The 22,553-nt window shown below is 34.6% G+C and overlaps 14 protein-coding genes across 14 annotated transcripts; 6 read left to right on the top strand and 8 right to left on the bottom strand.

Annotated features, from left to right (window-relative positions):
• Positions 1 to 480: 480 nt before the first annotated feature.
• On the bottom strand, positions 481 to 1,068 carry WICANDRAFT_78524 (uncharacterized protein; the record flags this gene model as incomplete). The annotated part of the gene is made up of 1 exon (XM_019184740.1): positions 481 to 1,068. One exon carries the CDS (start codon positions 1,066 to 1,068, stop codon positions 481 to 483), a length of 588 nt encoding a protein of 195 aa, XP_019039100.1.
• Positions 1,069 to 1,632: 564 nt separating this feature from the next.
• On the top strand, positions 1,633 to 2,361 carry PRE7 (proteasome core particle subunit beta 6; the record flags this gene model as incomplete). The annotated part of the gene is made up of 1 exon (XM_019184739.1): positions 1,633 to 2,361. The coding sequence occupies one exon, from the start codon at positions 1,633 to 1,635 to the stop codon at positions 2,359 to 2,361; it is 729 nt and encodes a 242-aa protein (XP_019039099.1).
• A 29-nt stretch (positions 2,362 to 2,390) lies between these two features.
• VPS51 (Vps51p) lies at positions 2,391 to 3,215 on the bottom strand (the record flags this gene model as incomplete). The annotated part of the gene is made up of 1 exon (XM_019183377.1): positions 2,391 to 3,215. The coding sequence occupies one exon, from the start codon at positions 3,213 to 3,215 to the stop codon at positions 2,391 to 2,393; it is 825 nt and encodes a 274-aa protein (XP_019039098.1).
• Positions 3,216 to 3,424: 209 nt separating this feature from the next.
• Positions 3,425 to 6,371, top strand: PLC1 (phosphatidylinositol phospholipase C). Its single transcript, XM_019186329.1, has 2 exons — positions 3,425 to 5,258; positions 5,283 to 6,371. The coding sequence occupies exons 1-2, from the start codon at positions 3,551 to 3,553 to the stop codon at positions 6,287 to 6,289; spliced, it is 2,715 nt and encodes a 904-aa protein (XP_019039097.1). The 5' UTR covers positions 3,425 to 3,550; the 3' UTR covers positions 6,290 to 6,371.
• A 61-nt stretch (positions 6,372 to 6,432) lies between these two features.
• Positions 6,433 to 7,800, bottom strand: ENP1 (snoRNA-binding rRNA-processing protein ENP1; the record flags this gene model as incomplete). Its single annotated transcript, XM_019180880.2, has 1 exon — positions 6,433 to 7,800. A coding segment is annotated over one exon (1,368 nt), but the record flags the coding sequence as incomplete, so codon positions are not given.
• A 266-nt stretch (positions 7,801 to 8,066) lies between these two features.
• WICANDRAFT_78519 (uncharacterized protein) lies at positions 8,067 to 8,936 on the top strand (the record flags this gene model as incomplete). The annotated part of the gene is made up of 1 exon (XM_019184738.1): positions 8,067 to 8,936. One exon carries the CDS (start codon positions 8,067 to 8,069, stop codon positions 8,934 to 8,936), a length of 870 nt encoding a protein of 289 aa, XP_019039095.1.
• A 604-nt stretch (positions 8,937 to 9,540) lies between these two features.
• Positions 9,541 to 10,694, top strand: SRM1 (Ran guanyl-nucleotide exchange factor). The gene has a single exon (XM_019180289.1). It carries the CDS (start codon positions 9,606 to 9,608, stop codon positions 10,647 to 10,649), a length of 1,044 nt encoding a protein of 347 aa, XP_019039094.1. The 5' UTR covers positions 9,541 to 9,605; the 3' UTR covers positions 10,650 to 10,694.
• On the bottom strand, positions 10,695 to 12,645 carry HIS7 (imidazoleglycerol-phosphate synthase). The gene has a single exon (XM_019182567.1). The coding sequence runs from the start codon at positions 12,414 to 12,416 to the stop codon at positions 10,758 to 10,760; it is 1,659 nt and encodes a 552-aa protein (XP_019039093.1). The 5' UTR covers positions 12,417 to 12,645; the 3' UTR covers positions 10,695 to 10,757.
• Positions 12,646 to 12,674: 29 nt separating this feature from the next.
• On the bottom strand, positions 12,675 to 13,954 carry ARO4 (3-deoxy-7-phosphoheptulonate synthase ARO4; the record flags this gene model as incomplete). The annotated part of the gene is made up of 2 exons (XM_019184119.1): positions 12,675 to 13,760; positions 13,943 to 13,954. 2 exons carry the CDS (start codon positions 13,952 to 13,954, stop codon positions 12,675 to 12,677), a joined length of 1,098 nt encoding a protein of 365 aa, XP_019039092.1.
• A 493-nt stretch (positions 13,955 to 14,447) lies between these two features.
• On the bottom strand, positions 14,448 to 15,810 carry PHO80 (Pho80p). The gene has a single exon (XM_019186328.1). The coding sequence runs from the start codon at positions 15,758 to 15,760 to the stop codon at positions 14,735 to 14,737; it is 1,026 nt and encodes a 341-aa protein (XP_019039091.1). The 5' UTR covers positions 15,761 to 15,810; the 3' UTR covers positions 14,448 to 14,734.
• Positions 15,811 to 16,573: 763 nt separating this feature from the next.
• Positions 16,574 to 17,191, bottom strand: YPT7 (Rab family GTPase YPT7; the record flags this gene model as incomplete). The annotated part of the gene is made up of 1 exon (XM_019181756.1): positions 16,574 to 17,191. One exon carries the CDS (start codon positions 17,189 to 17,191, stop codon positions 16,574 to 16,576), a length of 618 nt encoding a protein of 205 aa, XP_019039090.1.
• A 36-nt stretch (positions 17,192 to 17,227) lies between these two features.
• TEF1 (translation elongation factor EF-1 alpha) lies at positions 17,228 to 19,059 on the top strand (the record flags this gene model as incomplete). The annotated part of the gene is made up of 2 exons (XM_019183376.1): positions 17,228 to 17,281; positions 17,686 to 19,059. 2 exons carry the CDS (start codon positions 17,228 to 17,230, stop codon positions 19,057 to 19,059), a joined length of 1,428 nt encoding a protein of 475 aa, XP_019039089.1.
• A 1,149-nt stretch (positions 19,060 to 20,208) lies between these two features.
• MRL1 (Mrl1p) lies at positions 20,209 to 20,858 on the bottom strand (the record flags this gene model as incomplete). The annotated part of the gene is made up of 2 exons (XM_019180644.1): positions 20,209 to 20,263; positions 20,317 to 20,858. Coding segments are annotated over 2 exons (597 nt in total), but the record flags the coding sequence as incomplete, so codon positions are not given.
• A 578-nt stretch (positions 20,859 to 21,436) lies between these two features.
• On the top strand, positions 21,437 to 22,462 carry WICANDRAFT_91873 (uncharacterized protein; the record flags this gene model as incomplete). The annotated part of the gene is made up of 1 exon (XM_019186327.1): positions 21,437 to 22,462. A coding segment is annotated over exon 1 (943 nt), but the record flags the coding sequence as incomplete, so codon positions are not given.
• Between the last annotated feature and the right edge of the window lie 91 nt (positions 22,463 to 22,553).

Here is a 22,553-nt window from a genome sequence, read left to right as displayed (position 1 = left end):
TGTTACTCGTGGAACCAATAGAGACTTGAAAGTTTTATCTCATGGGTCCAACGGCCAGAGAGTACTTCGAGTTGAAGTTAGTCCCGTACAAGTATTATCCTCAAGAGTTACTTCAGTGAAATATTTTAAGTAGTCTCGTTGCGCAGAATAGAAAATCAACTCGTGATGAGATGGTGTAAAATCATCTCGACAGAAAAAACATTGGATTCAAAATTACTATATAAAGAGAAGGAATAGACTACTAGAATACAGCACTTGCGGACAAAATTTATATTGAAAAATTTCTCATCCTATCTGGTTTGCAATGATCGCTAATTGATATCTTTTCCTGGCCGGATAAAGCATCATTGTTGTCAAAGGTCAATAGGTGGAACAAAAATACCGATGGAACATCAAGCTTTGCAAACATAATACAACCATTCAAAAACTTGCTATTAAAATTTTAAATTCCAAAGCCAATATGTTAAAAACAGCAAGGTTCTATACTACCGGGAATGATTCCCAGTAGTAACAGAAAGGTCTGATAAAGACAATGTACCAGTGGTCTAAACCAAAACCTATCTTTAAAGGAAACAGATTATCACCAATTAAAATTCTATGGAACCAATAACAAAATAGGCCGTGATAAATTTTATTTGATCTAAAATCTGGCATTGATGTTGGTGAACCATATGTACTGAATAACAAAAACAAAAACAAAAATGGAGTTGGTAATGTTTGTAAAGTTTGAACGTTGGATCTTGCTAGCTTTTCAACATCAGAATCAATTGATTTAGTTAGAACCTTTCTAGCACCAGCATCAGTAACGAAACATTTACCTATTTTGATCAGATTTGATGAATCCGAAGCATTTGAATTTGGCTTGGCTAAAAAGGTGATGGTGTTGTTGTTTAAATTAGCAACATCTCTGATCTTTGGTGAATATGAAATGTTTTCTTCAGGTTGTTGGTGATGATGATTACTGATACTATTGTCTTTAATATTGTTGGTATTTTGAAGTTGAGAATGATTGAAGTTGGGTGAATGAGTTTGAACATGATGAGCTGTTTGGTAATGTGAATCAGACATCTTTGTTGATGGGCTTGATCATAGTTGCAAATGGCAAATAAGATGAGATGATGGGGGGATTTTAGCTAATTTCCTTCTAGTCTTTGAAGAGGTTGAAATAAACAAATTGACGAATCCATCGGTAAAAACAGCACATTTATGTAGTTTTCTCAATTCCTATTTCACAAAAAGGATGGTGGTACAAAAACAACAACACACACTAATCACCAACGCAACCAAGTATCAGCAATTTAGCAGCAAACCATTTCTCCAGTCAGCCACAAGCAGCTATTGAAGCAGCATCACACACCATTATCCAGTCCCTAGCTTCAGTGGTGTCCAATATATTCTTAGCTGATACAATGATATGATCTCTGCGCAGTATACAGGTGTTGTTGCACTTTGTAAATATAAGTATAAATTATTCGCGAAAGTGACCCTCCGTTCGCTACACCGCGAACTCGTTCTACAAAATCAATTCGCGAACAGTTCTGGGATCGATTTGAAGCCAGTTGAAGAATCAGCTAGTGGCAATAACCAGTAGTCAACATCATCAGAACCAATCTACAAAATCAACTAGTCAAAATGAGCGCAATGACAGTGAACTCAGGCTACTCTACGGAGGCCCATGCTACCCCAATTGAACACAGATTCAACCCATACTCAGACAATGGTGGTACTATTTTGGGGATCGCTGGTGAAGATTTCGCAGTTTTAGCTGGTGATACAAGACATACAGTAGGTTATTCCATTAATTCTCGTTATGAACCAAAAGTGTTTGATGCAGGTGATAGTATTGTGATATCTGCCAATGGATTTTCTGCTGATGGGAATGCATTGGTGAGTAGATTCAAAAATCATATCAAATGGTATCATTTCAACAACAATAAGAAATTCTCTCTAAGTTCTGCTGCTAGATTTATACAACACATGTTATATGGTAAAAGATTCTTTCCATACTATGTCCACACAATTGTTGCTGGTTTAGATGAAGAAGGTAAAGGTGCTGTTTATTCTTTTGACCCTGTTGGTTCATATGAAAGAGAACAGTGTAGAGCAGGTGGTGCAGCTGCAAGTTTAATTATGCCTTTCTTGGATAACCAAGTTAATTTCAAAAATCAATATGAACCAGACTCACATGGTACAAAGAAGAAGGAGTTGAAGTACTTGAAACTAGAAGAAGTCATTCAATTGGTGAGAGATGCTTTCAGTTCTGCTACAGAAAGACATATCCATGTTGGTGATGGTTTAGAAATATTGATTGTGACAAAAGATGGTGTTAGAACAGAATACTTTGACTTGAAAAGAGATTAGAGAACTAATGTATATTAATAAGAATCCAATTATAATTTTTTCTGTATCTCTTCCAATTGACGAAGTAGCGTTTCTTTGTCTTCTTGCCCTTTAACTTGTGCTATCAATTTCTCCATATTTGATTTAATTTCGTCCTTTGCTTCACTGATATCTTCTTTTTTCTCTATCTTCAAGTATGACGTTATGTTTTCAGCAACTTTATTGTTGGATAACTCTGTGTTACTCTTGATCTCCTTTTTATCTAGTTCTTCAATCTCACTCATTAATGATTTTAACTTTGTAAACCCATCACCTCCATCCAGTTTTATAGATTTTACACTAGCATTATCCATGGTGTCGTTTAGTAAATTCAATGCATCCTTTTTGTTTGTCTTATTATCTTCATCTTGTATGATCAATTTAGATAAATCCAATTCATTCAAATCTTTTAAAAATTCATTCAATTTGATCAACTCATAATAGTTGTTGTAAATGATGTTCTTTATAGATGAATTTATCAAGTTTATACTTGATGTTAAAGTATTTGTATCCTTCACAAGATCCTTGAAATCAGAGTTCAAGAAATCAATCTCTTTTACAGGGTGTCCTTCTGTAACTTCACCATCAGAATCAATATCATGTACACTATCTTTTCTTTCTTTAGGGCCCTGTGACTCTTTCAATTCTTTTTCTTGCTTCTTCAACTTGTAGTATTCTTTCAATGCCTTTCTTCTCTTTTCATTCAATTCATTCTTGATCTTTACCGGCTTTTTGTAAGATATTTGGTGCTCACTTAAGGATGAAGTTGTGGATGGTGTTCTTGTGTGGTGAGCAAATCCGCCCTGGGGTATCACTGGTGACCCTGGTGTTGACATTAGATATTAGTATAGCTTTCTGGTGTGTGTTGTTGACGTTGTTGATTGTTGTTTTGTAGATGCAAAGTGTGAAGCTCAAAACTGAAAATAGGTCTGGCTGCCATTCTGAAACGTGTCAACGAGCTCCATACAAATTTCAAAAAAATTTAAAGACACATTTTTTTCTGTGAATGGCAAACCTGATTTGATCTCATAAACTCAGGAAAAAGCTCATAAAGGTGAATCATTAGGCGGTAGAGATTTCAAATGGTAAAGTGTTTGAAGAAGGTGTCTCAACTAAAATCCAATCAGCGAAAGCAGAAGAAGAAGATACACCTCTAAATATTCACAACTCAATGTCGCAGGCCAAAACAACGACACCTCCCACTTCAACTCTTGATGTCAAGACCGGCTCAGACGAAAGCGTGTTCAGTAATCAATTAGAGAGATCAAGCTCTAGCTCATTAGCAAACCATTACTCTATGCTACGGAGTAATTCCGTGTCACAAGAAGTTCCAATTGATATTGTTCCACTAACGAACAAGTTATCTGCCTCATTATCACCAGTTTTACAACCAGTGAAGAAAGTTCTTAATTCCAAAGTTGCAGGTACAAGCTCATCAAGTGATGGTGTCATTAAATCATTTATTAAAAAAACAAACATAAAATTGGGACTGTATTCAGACCCCAAATCAGAACCAACAGATGGCCCATTGACTAAAAATTTTGATGACATTGTGAAATCTCCTTCGAATTTTCCTAATTTTAACAGCAGTGATGAAGATCTTAACTTGGATGAGCTGATTCTTGAAACTGCTGATAATACAAATGAAATTGTTTTAGAAAGCCCCAAGATTCCTGAAGTTTTCATTACAGGATTACCATTATTGAAAATCACACACAAGAAGAAAGTTCAAAGAGTATTCACAATTGACTTGGATCATGCCACTGTTGTTTGGAATAAGAATAAAACCACCGCAAGAATGAGTCTTGACAACATCAAACAGATCAGAATTGGTGAAGATGCTAGAAATTACAGAGAAGAGTATAAAGTTTCAAAGGAGTTTACTGATAGATGGGCCACTGTGATTTATACTGATCACACCACAAATAAGTTGAAAGCTTTACATGTTCTTGCACCAAGCGCTAAAGATTTAGAATTGTTTGTTTCAACATTGACAAAATTAGTTTCCAGAAGAAGAGAATTGATGAGACATTTATCAATACCTGGTGAAAATTTTGCAAATATTCATTGGAAAAATTATGTCTCTAAAGATAAGAATGAGAAACATTTGCTATCATTTGAAGATGTTGTCAAGTTAACAAAGAGGTTACATATCAACTGTGATGAAAGCCATCTTTACAATTTATTCCATGAACATGATATTGATAAGAAAGGTGCTCTCAATTTTGAAGAATTTCAAAAATTCGTAAAGAAATTGAAATTGAGACCTGAAGTTTTAGAGATTTTCAACAAAATTACAAAAAACAAAGAAGTAATGACATCAAACCAATTCTTAAATTTTGTCAAGCGTACACAATTGCAAGATGATTCTGAACAATTTATCAAAAGACTTTTCCAGAAGCTTTCGCATGACAGTGATTATTTGAAGATTGATGATTTCACAAACTACCTTACTTCATCGTATCTGTCACCAACAAAACAAATTTCAGAAGACTTCACAAGACCATTGAATGAATATTATATCTCATCCTCTCACAACACATATTTACTAGGACGTCAAGTTGGTGGATCATCTTCGATCGAAGGATACACCAAAGCGCTTCAACGTGGTTGTCGTTCCATTGAGATCGATATTTGGGATGGCGATAAAGGTCCAATAGTGTCTCACGGTCATACATTTACTTCATCAATTGCATTGGCTGATGTATTGGAGACTATAAAGAAGTATGCATTCATAATCACCCCCTTTCCGTTGTTTTTATCATTAGAAGTCCATTGTAAGGCTGATTATCAGTTGAAGATATTAGAATTATTACGTTCAACCTTTGGTGAAATGTTGGTGACAGAACCTCTAATGACAAATACGTTTTTTCTACCAAGTCCAATGGAATTGAAACATAGAGTGTTGGTGAAAGTTAAAAGGTCAATGATTGATGACAATTCTGAAAGTGCATCTACTAGTAGTTCTGTCACATCTAGTTCAGCTTATGAAGATATAAGTGGTGAAGAATTAGAGAAGAAACAAAAACCAGCAAAGAAGAAGAAGAAAAAGCATTACAAGGTGATTCCAGAGCTAAGTGCATTGGGGGTTTATGCCTTGGGATTAAAATTTACAAATTTTTCCTTACCTGAATCGAAAACGATGAACCATATTTTTTCCTTCAATGAAAATACAATCAATTCTATGGCAAAAGATGATGATAAGAAATATTTGATTCAAAAACACAATAGAAAATATTTAATGAGAGTGTATCCATCAGGTATGAGATATAATTCTACTAATTTCAATCCAATCAAGTTTTGGGATCTTGGAGCTCAAATGGTTGCTACAAACTGGCAAACTTATGACTTAGGACAACAATTGAATGAAGCCATGTTCAACTTTGGTGCAAAGAGCGGATACGTTTTGAAACCTACAAGATTTCGAAACACTAATCAAAATCTAAAATTCAAACTTTTGAGACCTGGTGATAATTTCATCAATTTTTCCATTGATGTATTGTCTGGTCAATTATTACCAAGACCTACTGAGTTGAGAAGTGATGAAAGCTTGAATCCATATGTTGTTTTTGAGCTGATTGATCCAACGTTGGTGAGTAGCTTGAAAATTACAGATTTGGATACGGAAGCAGAAGTGACATCATCAAGTGGCTGCTATCCCACAAAATCAATCACATCTAATGGGTTCAATCCAATATGGAATACCAGATTTGAGGCCAAAATCAAAGATCGCAATGAATTGAATTTCATAAGATTGTTAGTAAAGACAGGTGATACACCGTTTGCTGTTTATTGTTGCAAGTTAAACAATTTGAATCAAGGTTATAGACAGATCCCCCTTTATGATTTACAAGGCGAAGAGTATATTTTTTCTACTCTTTTTGTACGCATAAGTTATGAGTCATGTTGATGTTTTGTTGTATTATGATAATGACGTGTTATATAATGTATATAGTTAATTAATGATAGTGTTTACTACATCTGTATAGTAAGTTATACCCCATATATGCAGAATTTTATTATACAAGTATTAAAAAAACCAGCCCATCCCAATTAAAAGACATCAGTCATAACTTCTTCCTTTTCAGCAGATGGATCTTGACGAGCAGTACCAGCCAATAGCTCCCTTCTAATTTCAGGACTGATATCTTTATGATTTCTTTGACGAACAGTTTCCAATAAGAAATCTCTTTGATCATCTGTTATATCATTTTTATATCTTTGAGCAAACGCTAAAAAGGCTTTATGCCACACAACAGGTAATAGTGGTTGCTTCTTAGCATCTCTTTCTTCAGCTTCATCCATCATTGAAGTATCTGTTATTAGTCTAAATTTCATAAAGTAAAAAACACAGTTATCAATGATTTGATAAGGTAAGGCATATTTTTTCTCTATCAATATTCTAATGAAAACAGTTGTTGGTGGTGAGAAATCCATGTTTAATAAATAATTCAAAGCCACTGATGAATGTAATGGTGGAATTGAAACTTTTGACAAGACAGAACCAGCAATAGTAGCTTCCCTAACACTACAACCAGTTTCAACCAATGGGAATAAAAACCCTTTGAAGAAGGCACCTGGTTTATATAATGATTTTTTCAAAGCTCTGTAAATATGGTAATTTAATGAATGTGTTTCACTTTCTTTAATATCTGATCTAAATCTCTCTAATAAGACATCTTCAACAAATCTTTCAGCTTGTTTGGATTGTAAATTAGAAACAAATAATTTAGTAGCTTCATAAACAACATGAGGTGTCCATTCTGGTGGATTTGTAACATACAACACATCTTGCCAGTTGTTCAATGATGGAATAACTTTGAATAATTTTGGCAATTTACCATGTGTCCAAGTCGATAGAATTTGTCCAACTTGTGTATATGCAGCGATGACTTTTGGTGGTAACAAAACAGCATCTTTTGGTCTTTCAATGGTTTTTTCTTGTTCTTCTTCTTCATGTTCTTGTTCTTTGGCTTTAAGAGTGGCCATAATTTTATCACCCAAGTTAAAAGCTTGAGTTTCTGCACTTCTACCTTGTTTATTCAAAAACATTTCAAATAACGCAGCATCTCTTTCGTCAACTTCTTCTTCGACTTCAAATTCATCATATTCGACATCTGAACCAAAGTCAGAGATGTTTTCATAATTTTCTTCATCTTCCTCTTCTTCTTCATCATCTTGCTCTATATATCTTGATCCAAAGGAGAAATTGTTTTGAGCTTTTAACTCTCTATTTTCTTCCTTTTCAACTTCATCTTGTTGTTCTTTGGCTAATTGCAAAATCTTTCTTGAACTTGTACTATCAATATAATCCTCAGCAGCTTCTTCATCTCTTTCAACTTTTTTAGCACCTCTAGCTTTTGTTCTCAAGTTACCCCCTTGGGTGGTTAATTCCTTATACAACGGGTCATGACGTGGTTTTTGTCTTGAAGGAGCAGCTTTTCCCATTTTCGAATGCCTTTTAAGATATCCTTGATCCAGTCTTTTTGGTGTCAAAATGATCTAGATTCTAGCTTATTATGCATTTTGATAAAATTTTTTTTTCAGAACCTCATCGGTAAGGGTAACAAAGGCGATTTTATTGACACGGCATCTGCACTTAACAGCTCTACTTGTATAAGAGGAATAGAAACTGGCTTCAGCACCTTATTCAACTCACATTCCTGAAGCAAATGAGCCAGCCTTGAATGATCTGGATACAGCGTCTGAAAAGTCGTTTCAATAGAAGCAAGCGGAAGGCCAAGCTGACAGCAGAAGGTTTATTAGAACTGAAGCTGAAGCCAGTTGATAAGCAGAGTAAAGAGACCTTTAAGCCTTTAAAGACACTTTCCAAAAGAGCCAGAAAGGTATTAAAAAGACTACATAGGAGACTGGAAAAAGAACACAAAAAGCTGTTATATTTCTCCAAGGCTTTACTGACAAAAGTTGTTCTGGATCCTCTGCAATCAAAGTCTTTGAAAGGTCATAGCGGTAAAGCATTGAAATCAACAAACCGTGCTGAAAAGACATCAGACCCAGATAAAAATGTATCTAAAAAGGATTATCCTAATATGGTGCCCAAAAAGGTTAGATTTCAAGACCATTTCATCACTTTACCTGCAGTGGAACAGCTTATTGAACCTATGGTAGTTGACCATACACAAAAACATTCAGATCCACAACTTGAAAAGCTGGAGTTGAAGAATGATGAGCATCAATTATATTCAATTCTCAAAGTCTGGTTTAAGCTCTTCTTTGAAACTTGTATTGCTTTCTGGTATAGAGTTCCTGTGTTCTTCTTTTTCAAAATGTTTTTAAGCCATCCATTTGATTATTTATTACACCCAAGCTCAATTTTCCAAGAGTTCCCATTTGGCCTGACCTATAAATCAGCTGCTGAAGTCTTTGGTGAGAAGATGTATCTTATATATGGTGAACATCTATCAAACTATTTAATCCTTTACCTTTTTTTTGCGGTTCTTTTCCAGGTTTTGGGGCTGAAAGAGCTTATTCGTTTGATGTTCCTATCGTGGATATGTCCCAATTCCATAACTATAATCATGAAGTTCAGAGCATAAGGTCCATCAGCAAAGTCCTTTACTTTCTATGGTTTAGAGTGTACAATTTTAGAATAATGATGATTGATTTGAAGATTCAATCACGTGATATAATATGGTGCGTACCATTTCTGCCATTCGATGGCGGCGGCAAAATTACATAATTTTTTAGAGTGGCACTACCAGATCCCGATCTTCGAGGATTTTTTTTAATAAACAAAAACATTAATTGATTTCAAATTCATTTCTCTTTATTTCGCAAGGAATTGAAGCTCTCTTTTATTCAATCATTGTTATAAAAAAATGGCTAAACTAGACAGAAAACGTTCATTGGACCAAGAGAATGGAAGAGCTACCAAAAGAGTCAAACATACTGGTAGATCTTTCAACTCTTTCAAAAACTTACCAAAAATCAATGAGATCCCAAAACAAAAAACTACAAAACTAGATATCTTCGTCTTTGGTAGTGGATCTATGTGTGAATTAGGTTTAGGTCCAGATGCTAAAACCAAAGAAGTTAAGAGACCAAGATTGAATCCTTATTTACAAGATAAAGGGATTGTTGATTTTGCCGTTGGTGGTATGCATACACTTGCTCTTGATCATAAGAATCAAGTTTGGTCATGGGGTAGTAATGATAGTTCAGTGTTGGGTAGAGACACTTCAAAAGTCAAAGAAGTCTTAAAAGATATGGATCAAGCTGACAGTGATGATGACGATGATGCTGATTTAAACGAAGCTGAATCAACACCTGGCTTAGTTGAAGGTTTACCAAAAGATTTAAAAATCGTTCAATTAGCAGCCACTGATAATTTATCAGCTGTTTTATTTGAAAATGGTGACGTTTATGCTTGGGGTACTTTCAGATGTAATGAAGGTATACTAGGTTTCAAACACGATATATTAAAACAGTCAACACCTCTCAAAATTGATGAATTCAAAGATATTGTTCAATTAGCATCAGGTAAAGATCACATCTTGGGTTTAGATGTCAAAGGTGTTGTATTAGCTTGGGGTAATGGTCAACAATTTCAATTGGGTAGAAAAATTATGGAACGTAATAGATTAAGAACTTTAGAACCAAGAGAATTCGGTCTTGCTGATGTTATTTACATTGCATCTGGTGAATTCCATTGTTTCGCTATAACAAAAGATGGTAAAGTGCTAACATGGGGTTTGAATCAATATGGTCAATGTGGTGTCTCATCTGATTTAGAAGACGGTTCAGTCATTGCTACACCAACTGAAGTTGAAGGTTTAACAGATAAAAAAATTGTTTCAATTGCAGCTGGTGAGCATCATTCATTAGCTTTATCAGAAGATGGTTCCGTTTATGCATTTGGTAGAATTGATATGTTTGAAGTTGGTATCGCTAAAAAAGATTTACCAGAATCAACATTTAGAGATCTTCATGGTAATGCTAGATCAGTTCCAGTTCCAACTAAATTAGTTGGTGTTCCAAAATTCAGAACTGTTGCAGTTGGTTCTCATCATTCTTTAGCTATTTCTGAAGATGGCGTTGTTTATTCTTGGGGTTTTGGTGAAACTTATGCTATTGGTTTAGGCCCAGCTGGTGAAGATGTTGAAACTCCAACAAGAATTAAAAACACAGCAACTCAAAATCATGATATTCTATTGGCTGGTGCAGGTGGTCAATTCTCAGTCACTGGTGGTGTTAAATTATCAGAAGAAGAAGCTGATAAAAGAGAAGATAAATTAGAAGATGCTGAATAGATTAAAAACTAAGAAAAAAAGTTTGTTTGTTTGATGAAAAAGAAAGAAAGAAATTAAGTGTATAATAAAAAAATGTGATAATATTATGACCTCTATTAATTAATTAGTTTATAGTGTTTCTTCATCTAATCTAGCTTGTAAACCAGATTCTCTCAAGTGAACTTTAACTTGTTTAACAGTAAATTCGTCTCTATGGAACATACCTGCACCTAAAGCAGCATCAGTTTTTGTCTTTGTGAAAACTTCAGAGAAATGTTCAGGTTTACCAGCTCCACTTGAAGCAATAACAGGAATTGAAACAGCAGATTTAATATGATCAATCAATTCTAAGTCAAAACCTGAGTTTGAACCATCTTTATCAATACAGTTCAGTAGAATTTCACCAGCACCTAATGCTTCACAAGCTTGGACCAATTCATATGCGCCCAAATCAGTAGTTTCACGACCACCTTTAATAGTTGTTGGATACCAAACATATTCTTCACCATTTGGACCAGGAAATTTAGTCTTAAAAGTGGTGTTTTGTGTATCTGCTTGTGATTTAACATATTGTCTTTTAGGATCAACAGATATCACAACTGCTTGGACACCATAAGCTTTTGAAATCGTTTCTATTGGCGAAGTACCATCACCCTTGCCCCCATTTGCATAGTATTTCTTTGCAGCAATAACAGCATCTGTACCTATTGATACTTTATCAGCACCTGATCTGAAATATAATCCAGCGACTTGTAATGCTGGAACTTTTGTTCCATCTGGATCAACAACATCTTTAATACCACCACCAACTGTTAATGGAACGAAAATCGTCTTTGCAGCTAATTTCAAAACTTCCAACATTGGTTGATCAGCTATTGGTGAGTTTCTGAAAGAGGTGATGTTTAAGAATGTAACTTCATCTGCACCTTGTTTATAGTATTTTTCAGCTAGTTCAACAGGTTTACCTAGATTTCTAACATCACCACCTTGTGCATCTTTTTCACGAACATCATATTGGTCACCTTTTGTGACGACAAGATCTCCATTATCATTAGTTCTAACATCGAGACATGCGATGACTCTTCTTGTTAAACCATTGTTTGAATAATCATTAGGCACTGTAATTTCTGGTAAAGTTGAATGTTTCTTTTGTTCCAAAAATGCTCTGATAACTTTTAGACCTGCTAAACCAGATTTTTCAGGATGGAACTGAGTGGCGAAAATGTTGTCTTTAGCGACAGCTGCAACAAATTCTTCATCGCCATATTTGGTTATTGCAATTTCCCAACCATTTGATGATAGATCTTTTTTCAATTTTTCATTTAGTATGGCAGCATATGAATGAACGAAATAATAACGATTGTTTGGATTGATATCATAAAGCATGTTATCACCAACAGCAGACACGGAATTCCAACCAATCTCTGGGACAGATTTATTAGTTGGGTCGAATTTTGATAGTTTAAAATTGATATAGTTTAAACCAATATCATCAGGACTTTCTTCAGAACCATCAAATAGAGCTTGTAATCCAATACAAATACCCATTATTGGTTTCCCTTGAGCAATGTATTCCTTGACAGGTTTGACGAAACCTTTTGCATTCAATTGTCTTACGAAATGACCATAACTTCCAACACCTGGTAAGAATAATTTTGTAGCTTTTGATAATTCTGGATCTGATGCATCTTTGATTAGTTTTGTTTCGTAGCCTAGGTATTCAACGGCATTTTGTAAGGAACGTAAGTTCCCACTTTCCACGTCAATGATATGAACTATTTCAGGCATTTTTTAATGAGGAAAAGTTCTTCAACTCTAATACTTTGAAGTTTGAAATGCTGGAGATCTTTATACTGATGGGCCATTTTTCACTGAGTCAGAGTTCGCGAAAAAAAAAAAATATGAGTACACAAAATTTTGTCAACAATAAAGCTGAAAACACTACAAAAATAAGTTGATTATATAGACTCAATGTATATAAAATTCTATATTTTAATCTTTTTTAAAACTCCCCTTCATTTTGATGTGTTTTTTTTTAAAAATTTCTTAGTTTTTTAAAGCTCTTCTAGCCTTGACAGAGTCTGCCAATTCTTTCAACATATCAACAGTAGTTTCCCAGCCTACACAACCATCAGTAACACTGACACCGTATTTCAAGCCTTTTTTACCTTCTTTTGGAATGGATTGTTTACCTTCGTTGATATGTGATTCAATCATAACACCAATCAATTTATCTTCACCTTTAGAAACTTGTCTAGCAACTTCTGAACTAACTTTTGGTTGGTTTCTGTAATCTTTATTAGAATTACCATGGGAACAATCAACCATCAAGACACCCTTTTCTGGTAATTTGGCTTTAGCTTCTTGGACTGATTGTTCATCATAGTTGGTACCTTTTTTACCACCTCTCAAGATAACAAAACAATTTTCATTACCTCTTGTAGTAGTGATGGCAGCAATACCATGTTTGGTAACACCCATGAAATGATGTGGAGCAGCAGCAGCTTGAACAGCATCAAGTGCAACATCTAAAGTACCATCAGTACCGTTTTTGAAACCAATTGGGAATGATAAACCTGAAGCCAATTCTCTATGAAGTTGAGATTCAGTAGTTCTAGCACCAATGGCACCAAATGAGATTAAATCAGTTAAAAATTGAGGAGAAATGGTATCCAACATTTCTGAAGCAATTGGTATACCTTGATTAGTTAAATCACAGAATAATTTTCTTGAAATTTTCAAACCTTTATTTATATTGAATGAAGAATCTAATTCTGGATCATTAATCAAACCTTTCCAACCAACAGTGGTTCTTGGTTTTTCCAAATAAGCTCTCATGATGATAACTAATTCATCCTTCAATTCTTCAGATAATTTCTTTAATCTTTGAGCATAATCTAAAGCGGCATCAGCATCGTGAATAGAACAAGGACCAACGATAACTAATAAACGGTCATCTTGTTGTTGTATAATTTTGGCAGCTTCTTTTCTACCTTTGACAGCAGTTTGTAAAGAGAATTTTGAGGCTGGGACATCAGATTGTAAAAGAGCTGGTGACATTAATGGGTCGTAACCGACAATATTTAAATCTTCCATTTCTTCTGGAGCTGGAGTGATTGATGGTTTAACTGGCTGTATCATTCTAGTTAGTTGAACTGGACATCACATTATTATATGAAAAGTTTTTTTTTCAGAGCAAGTGCTCATTAATGAGAAGAAAAGGACTTAACAGCTTGATCAAATGATTTTAAACCATGTGTCTATTCTATTCTCATTCAAAGGACATATTGCTCATTAATATTCAAGATACTTACAACTTCTGACATCTTGTTTGTATATGTGAACGTGTTTCTTGTTTGTGGAGAACAGATGTATCTAATATCTTTCTTTATGGAATACACCAACTTATATAGTTTTGTTATTTGAAACGTTTCTTTGAAAAGTCGAGATGCGATGATGAGTAAAAAGCGAGAATTAAAAAAAAAGACCATCGCCAACGCTCTCAACGTCGCTAATGACACGGAGAAGCGTGGCAGGACTATTTTGAGAAATGGATTAAATGGTGATTTTGGAAGTGTAAAAATGCTCAGAATTAAATGAAACCCGAGAATATGATAGATGTGGATATGAATTTTATATATAGATGGTTTATTTCGTGATTATCCCTTGTGTTTGGTGTCAAATGCAGCTGTTCCTGAAGTCGATTTCTCCAGACTCTTCACCAAAAATTCGCCCAGTTGTCCCAAGCACAAAAAAATTTTTCATCAGCTCAAGTTTTGTGAAATCTCGAGTCTCGAAGTATTAGTCATTTGATCAGGGATTCCAATAACAAATCATCAATTGAATGTCAAGGCAATATGTAGGATGTAAAGGACCCCCAGAAGGCCATAGATATCGTTTTCAACTTGCATTAGCCACATTTTATGTGTCCAAAGCTCGGTTTTATAATTAGTGTCAAACTCGTAGTGCTCCGGTGCCTGCCTTCGATTACCGTGATTAGGTAATTTAGATAACGAAGCTGAGTCATTATAATAAGTAATAAGTACAACTACAAGTTCCAAATTCTAATGCAAAATTCTGTGTTGTAATATTCATATACATATCCATCAACTGTTAGTTGTGCTACTCCTTTTCCCCTTGGGCACAGCCAGTGGATCATGGTCAATTGGTCTTTTCATTGGGGATTTAGGTATTATGCTGTTATTATTACTGTTTTTATCCTTTTGTGATTCATTACCAGTACTTTCTTTACATTGTTTAACTCCAGGATGCTGCTTCCTTCTAATGCTCCAAATATGCTCCCTATAGGCATTCATCAAATTAGAAATCATCTTGTAATAAATTTCATCTGGTAGTGTGTCCGGATCTGTCTTTATCAAGTTTTTGGTTTCATATTGTTCAACTTCTTCATCATCATCATCTTCTTCTTCTCCAGTATCTGTGCTTTTTGTATCACTGATTTTGATTCTATATTCAAAAGTTTCTGGTAATTGTTTATCATCAACTCCAACCTCTTTCCCCACAAGGGCAATCATTTTCCTATAATACAAATCCAGTACATTATAACCGGCATTCTTATCATCAAAGTTTTCTTTATTATTGGCTTTATTCAACTGATCCTGCTGTTGTGATGTTTGATCAACCCTTATCCCATCCTCTAATTGATCTATAGATTTCTTTCTTTCAGATGCACGAACAACATTAGTATCATTTGCACAGTTCTCAATATTAAAATCCCTTGGAAGTATTCTATAATTCACTTTTGCTAAAAATTCTCTCTCTAATATATCCAGTTCATTAGCTTGGATACCTCCAACTTTAGCATAATGACTATTTGTACAAAATGAATCACATAACCCTTTGGAACCCACAGTTGTAGCAGTTAATAAGAATCTATGCACCGTTAATGAATTTAAAGTAAATGATGTATAGACCGTGGATAGTAGATCAATGTAATAAACAGCTGTTAATAAAACAGCATTTTCTAACGATGAATAACGTGCCAATCTTGCAAGATAACTATAAACTGAAATGCCTGGTGGTGTTCTTGAATGGAATCTTGTTAGGTTTGCTGACGACAGATTTGAATCATCACTGAACTTGTCATTGATGGATATTAATGAATTAAGCATTCTAGCAATTAGTATTATTAGATCATCTCTTGGACAATGTACAAAATTAGCTGGAAGTGTTTTTATTTTGCTTTCACCCATTTTGTAAGTTTTTTTCTTTTCTCTTATGTGTTGTATTGTGTGTTATTTGGTGTGTGTATTTGATTTCTTTGGTTCTGTTCTAATTGATTATTGTTTCATATAGTTGTGATAATAGTTTTGAGATCATTGTTTGGTCATGCAAAAAAAAAGGGAGTGAAATGGTTGGAACTAGTAGTGAAGGAGGATAAAAAGACTGTGAATGAATGGTTACTGAATATTAAAATTCAAATGACAGGTTTGTGGGATGCAATTTGTTGTTGTTTTCTTTTCTTATAATGGTTGTCTCGAGCCGTGGAAAAAGAAGCAGCAGGTTTCTGAACAAAGCACAACTTGGATCTATTTCTCACAAGATAAACTTGGGTATTCAGTTGCTATCGATTTGTAGATCTGTACCACTCAATAACAATGACCTAAATCAAGGACTTTTGTAATAGAAGCTAAACAGCTAAATTGAGGTTTGTTGTGGGTTTTTTGTATGGCAAACCAGCTTAAAATTCGACTTTTTTCAAAACTTTTTTATAGGAGCTTTGGGTGGATTCGCGAAACACGTGAACTGGCACGTCAACTGAAACTTCACCTGCAACAACTACAACAACTTCTGAGTGGAAATCATGACATAAAAAACTATTAACTTGCTATAATCAAACACCTATCGTTGTAAAGTAGAGAGTTTTTATAAAAAAAAAGAATTGAAAACCAAAGAAAAAGCAGCAACAACAACAACAATGAACTTCAACATGCACAACTATTATTTTCACTATCTAGTTGAATATTGATAGCATCATTGAATTCATCATTGAACTCATCGTTTTCTTCTTGTTGTAATGCATTTCTAGCGATAACATCAAATGCTTGGTCAATATTAACAGCTTCTTTAGCACTTGTTTGGAATAATGGTAAATTACCCAAGTTATTAGCAAATTGTTGTGCTTTTTTAGTGCTTATCACTTTCTTAGAATCATCAACATCAACTTTATTACCAATTATAACAAATGGGAAATTTTCAGGGTTTTTAACATTAGCTTGAATTAAAAATTCATCTTTCCATAATGATATATTTTCAAAAGATTTCTGATTTGTAACATCATAAACTAATACACAACAATCAGCACCCCTGTAGAAAGCAACACCTAATGATTGGAAACGTTCTTGACCAGCAGTATCCCATAATTGCATTGTGACTGACTTATCATCTATTGTTAACTCTTTTGTTAGGAAATCTGCACCAATGGTGGCCTTGTATTGATGGGAAAATTTACCATTGACAAATTGTTGCATTAAAGATGTTTTACCAACACCTGAATCACCTAAAATGATAACTTTCAAAAGGGTCTTCTTCTTTGATGACATTATACTTCTGTTTTTGATTTATCTATGTTAATCGGAATGAAAAGAGCAGCCAATTTTAAAGAATTTCTTTGCTGTTTATTTCTTTGGAAAGTGATAGACAAAGCTGATTCTAGTTTAATGTCCACTGAGGCAGAATTATGATTTTATGATTTTCTAATAGCAATAAACTGAATTAAATAACCCAAACGATCTGATCAGGTTCTTTTGTTTTCAATATTTTGTGGTTGGCTTTCACTCTGATTTAAATTATTCCATTTTTGTTGAAAAACAACCCGCGAAAATCTTAAAATTTACCCGCAGATATAGATAGATAAGAAAATTTATGAGTTACTCATTTTACAACAACTTTACACTACAATAACCATTTTTATTCATGAAATTCATTTATTCTTTGCTTGTTTGATCTGGTTGATGGTTGGCGGCTTTCTTTCGAATTTAACCAACTTTTTTGATCCATATATTCAAAGCACAGTCTTACTAACATCTATCATTAGGGTAAAGAAAAATCTCACGTTAACGTTGTCGTTATTGGTCACGTCGATTCTGGTAAATCAACCACCACTGGTCATTTAATTTACAAGTGTGGTGGTATTGACAAACGTACCATCGAAAAATTCGAAAAAGAAGCTGCTGAATTAGGTAAAGGTTCTTTCAAATACGCTTGGGTCTTAGATAAGTTAAAAGCTGAACGTGAAAGAGGTATCACTATTGATATTGCTTTATGGAAATTCGAAACTCCAAAATACCATGTTACCGTTATTGATGCTCCAGGTCACAGAGATTTCATCAAAAATATGATTACTGGTACTTCCCAAGCTGATTGTGCTATCTTAATTATTGCCGGTGGTATTGGTGAATTCGAAGCTGGTATCTCAAAAGATGGTCAAACCAGAGAACACGCTTTATTAGCTTACACCTTAGGTGTTAAACAATTGATTGTTGCTATCAACAAGATGGATTCCGTTAAATGGGATGAATCTCGTTTCGAAGAAATTGTCAAGGAAACCTCAAACTTTATCAAGAAAGTTGGTTACAACCCAAAAACTGTTCCATTCGTTCCAATCTCAGGTTGGAATGGTGATAACATGATTGAACCATCAACTAACTGTCCATGGTACAAAGGTTGGAAAAAAGAAACCAAAGCTGGTGAAGCTAAAGGTAAAACTTTATTAGAAGCCATTGATGCTATTGATCCACCATCAAGACCAACTGATAAACCATTACGTTTACCATTACAAGATGTTTACAAGATTGGTGGTATTGGTACTGTGCCAGTCGGTAGAGTTGAAACCGGTGTTATCAAACCAGGTATGGTTGTTACATTTGCCCCAGCTGGTGTTACCACTGAAGTCAAATCTGTTGAAATGCATCATGAACAATTGACTGAAGGTTTACCAGGTGACAATGTTGGTTTCAACGTTAAGAATGTTTCTGTTAAAGAAATCCGTCGTGGTAACGTCTGTGGTGACTCTAAAAACGATCCACCAAAAGCTGCTGAATCATTCAATGCTCAAGTTATTGTCTTAAACCATCCAGGTCAAATCTCTGCTGGTTACTCTCCAGTTTTAGATTGTCACACTGCTCACATTGCTTGTAAATTTGACACTTTAATTGAAAAAATTGACAGACGTACTGGTAAGAAATTAGAAGAAGCTCCAAAATTCATCAAATCAGGTGATGCTGCTATTGTTAAATTTGTTCCATCAAAACCATTATCAGTTGAAGCTTTCACTGACTACCCACCATTAGGTCGTTTCGCTGTCAGAGATATGAGACAAACTGTTGCTGTCGGTGTTATCAAAGCTGTTGAAAAATCAGACAAAGCTGGTAAAGTCACCAAAGCTGCTGTCAAAGCTACCAAAAAATAAGTTGATTGATTGAGAAGTTTGATTATTTCAATTTCAATTCAAGTTATTTTCTTTTGTAGTCATAGGTATTTAAAGTGAGGTTTGTTTTTTGTTGTCTTTTATAAGTTCAATTGAATAGCAATCAATTGCTGATGATCAAGATCAATGTCAACAGCATCTTCTTTGCAAAGCACCTCTTTCTAATCCCTTATTATATCCATATTCACATACCATTTTGCTTAATTACAGTGATAATTTCTTAAAACAGAAGAAGAAGAAGGAAGAAAAAGATTTGAAAAAAATTTTTATCAGTAATTTGCGATGTGTTCACAAGAAAATTTTTCCACCGCCAAAATTGATTGGAAATTTCTTCAGGTGACAAAAGCGGGTGACAGTTGCCCTGCTTGACCATCCTTATATAATATTGCAGTAATCACCAGAGGGATTACCCTGTATTCCTTCGGGAAGTGGACAGCGAAGACAGATTAGGGCTTTGCGAAAAAATGGAGGCACGTGATCTGATTTAGTCATGAATGCCCTATTAGCGAAGAGAAATGTTAGTAGATTTCAAGACATCAACAACATGACAAGGATATAATACAGTGAATGAATCATTATGAATTTCTAAGATCTCTAGGTTGTAGGTTGTTTCATTTAGCTGGTTTGTTCCTATACGTGTTAAAAAAGGCATCAAGTCATTTCATTTAGCCGGCATATCGCCTTACCTATAATTATTTAGAAGTTATCACGGAATTAATAAGTAGTCTGTTACTACATTAATTGCAATTAAACGCCAATAGATATATACTGAACTGATTTTCTATCTTTGATCTAAACAGCAGTTAACATCAGCCAATGAACCCTCATGTTATGTTGGCCAATTGCGATTCAATCGCTCTCAACATCAAGTGAATCCAGCAGATTGTTCTGGTCTTCAATAAAGCCAAACCTGTCACTTGAGTTCAAACTAATCGCTCCCCTTGATGAATTTCTTCTCCACTAGAAAAACATATTAATTTTCAATCCTTTTGATAAAAAAATGCATTAATATTTTATATTAATTTGAAGAATAAAAAATGATCAGGTACTTACTCCTCCAGAAAGGGCTGATGAAACTTTAGATCCTAGCCCATAATTGGGTATTTGTCTCCATCCACGACGGTTTAAAACAATTCTCTTGTATAAAAATCCACCGCTGCAATAAACCATTAAGGCAGCCAAAAATCTAGAGCAAAAGTTAGTAACAGAACAAATATCTTGAGAGAAAGTGGTACTCACATAAACAAAAAGATCCAGATCAATGCTAAATTATCAGCTTTTTGAGCTGTAGGACATGCATGAACAGTTCTCACTTCGAAGAAATAATCACAGTCATGTAAAACACCAACAAATGAAACACTAGCTTTTGCTAAAATTTCTTTATCACAGATGAATGATAGCACTGTTGATTTTTTATCAATTCCATTTGGACAATAACTACCATTGTTATATGTCAATGTTAATTTCTTACCTCTAAAAACTGGCGTAGAGTTGAAATTCCCAATACTGAATTTATCGCCGGCTTCATCTGTATAAAACCCACCAACTTCACTTGAGTTTATATGATATTTGGCAAAATGACCATTATAATTATTATTAACATCAATATTTGGTTTTAATGGTGATGAACATATGCTTAATGTGAAATTTTTATTATAATCATAACCTTTTGCACTGAAGGCAACTGTATTCTCTTTATTAATGGAGCTTAATTCACTGAGATCAAAAAACCCATTTGTTAAAGGATGAATTGCAGAACATGGGTTCAATTTTGGTTCTTCAGGAACCGGTGATTCCACAGCTTTCCCATTATTTGAACTTGAATCATCATCATTTTTGAAATAATTTGTTATATCTGAGGTTCCATAATCAAAAGCTCTCTTACTGAGTGATCCTTTCAATTCAAATGACAAGCATTCTAATGCTGATATACTCGTTATGGCGAGTATTGTTGATAATTTCATTGTATAGATATAGATTGTTGCTTCTTGATGGCAAGCTCCCTTTTTGAACGATTGATTGCGCTGAACTTGGAATGAAAACCAGCTTGGTAATTTATAGCCTATAACAGTATAACGATGACAGGGATTACCTTGCAGTTGACCAGAGCGTATTGTACTATCTGAGTCTATTAATGATTCACGGTTAAGCCGTTAACTTATTTCGCTGTAACCATTTTTTTAGGTGCCAGCACAAAAGAAATTTTGTTGATCCGAGGATGATCACCGGAAAGAAGATAACGAAATTGAGCTTTCGCGAAAATTGTTTGTTTACGTTTTTTTTGTTTCTCAAGCAAAAACTCATAATAAAAGTTTTTGTGTAACCAAGTATTTTTTTAAAGTTGACTGGGCCAAAAGATGTTTATAATTACTGGAAAATTGCTAGTGCTCGTTTAGTGATTCTGGATGGGTAGCGCTTCAGCTCTAAAATAATTGTTTGGGAATGTCCGAAGAGAAGAGACCATTGAGTAATGATGACATTATTATGGATTTGATCAGTGAGATCAAGGTTGAAAAGACATTGTTACAGAGTAACATTGATGAGATTGTTGACGATGGAGCAGGATGTATTGATCCCCAACTACTTTCGGTAAACAACGAAGAACTCGTTGAAGACGGTGACTTGACAGAAGGTGGAAATGATTTAGAAGTTGTTCATTTTGCAAAAGTATCCGAAAATGGTGATATTTCCAAAGATGGTGATGATTCAACATTAGATGGCACTGAGCTATATACCGCTTTGCATTTTGATGGCAGTAATGTGGATTTGAAAAAACCTCAGATTTTGTTACCAACGACAACATTACCTTTAAATAACGGCCTGGGAAATCCTACAAATGATGATGGTGAAAATGATGATGACCAATCGGTATCTCCATCTGTCTCTGAGTTGTTTGAGTGGTCTTTGCAAGAGGAAGCGCCTTTAAGGCTTGATATTGTTCAATATGATGAATCTGAACCTGAATTTGAGCCAGAAAGTAACGAGCAACCAGCCGATAGCCAGTTTCAAGAAGTTCTGGCGTCACAGATAGACCAGAATAATTCCCAAAGATATCATATTGATGGTTCAATAGGTGATCAAGTATTTCCTGATTCTTTCAAGATTTCATTTTCCACAAACATGAACTCTAATTCCTCCATAGGTGAGAGCATACTACATCGTGATGGAAGCCTTTTGGGGCAAGACTCAGTACTAGAAGAGGAACTTAATTCAGTTTCACGTGGAGCATTGATGCATGATTGGAATGAGGATATGGGATCTCTAAATCAACTAAAAAGCATACCTACAAGAAGAACTGTTGCTTATTCAAAGTCAAATTCCCCATTAGAAGAACCAAATCAAGATAATATTAAGCCTCAAACCTCAACTCCAAAACTAAAAATAGATGCATTGGACGTTATTTCAGCCGTTGGTAGTGCAAGATCTTCACCAATATTCAGAGACTCTGGTATCATCAATCCACAGATGATGAATTC

The sequence above is a fragment of the Wickerhamomyces anomalus genome (genome assembly GCF_001661255.1).
Source record: "Wickerhamomyces anomalus NRRL Y-366-8 unplaced genomic scaffold WICANscaffold_3, whole genome shotgun sequence".
NCBI lineage: Eukaryota > Fungi > Ascomycota > Saccharomycetes > Phaffomycetales > Wickerhamomycetaceae > Hansenula > Hansenula anomala.
Note: the sequence above shows the minus strand (reverse complement) of the source record. Positions and strands in the feature narration are given on the sequence as shown.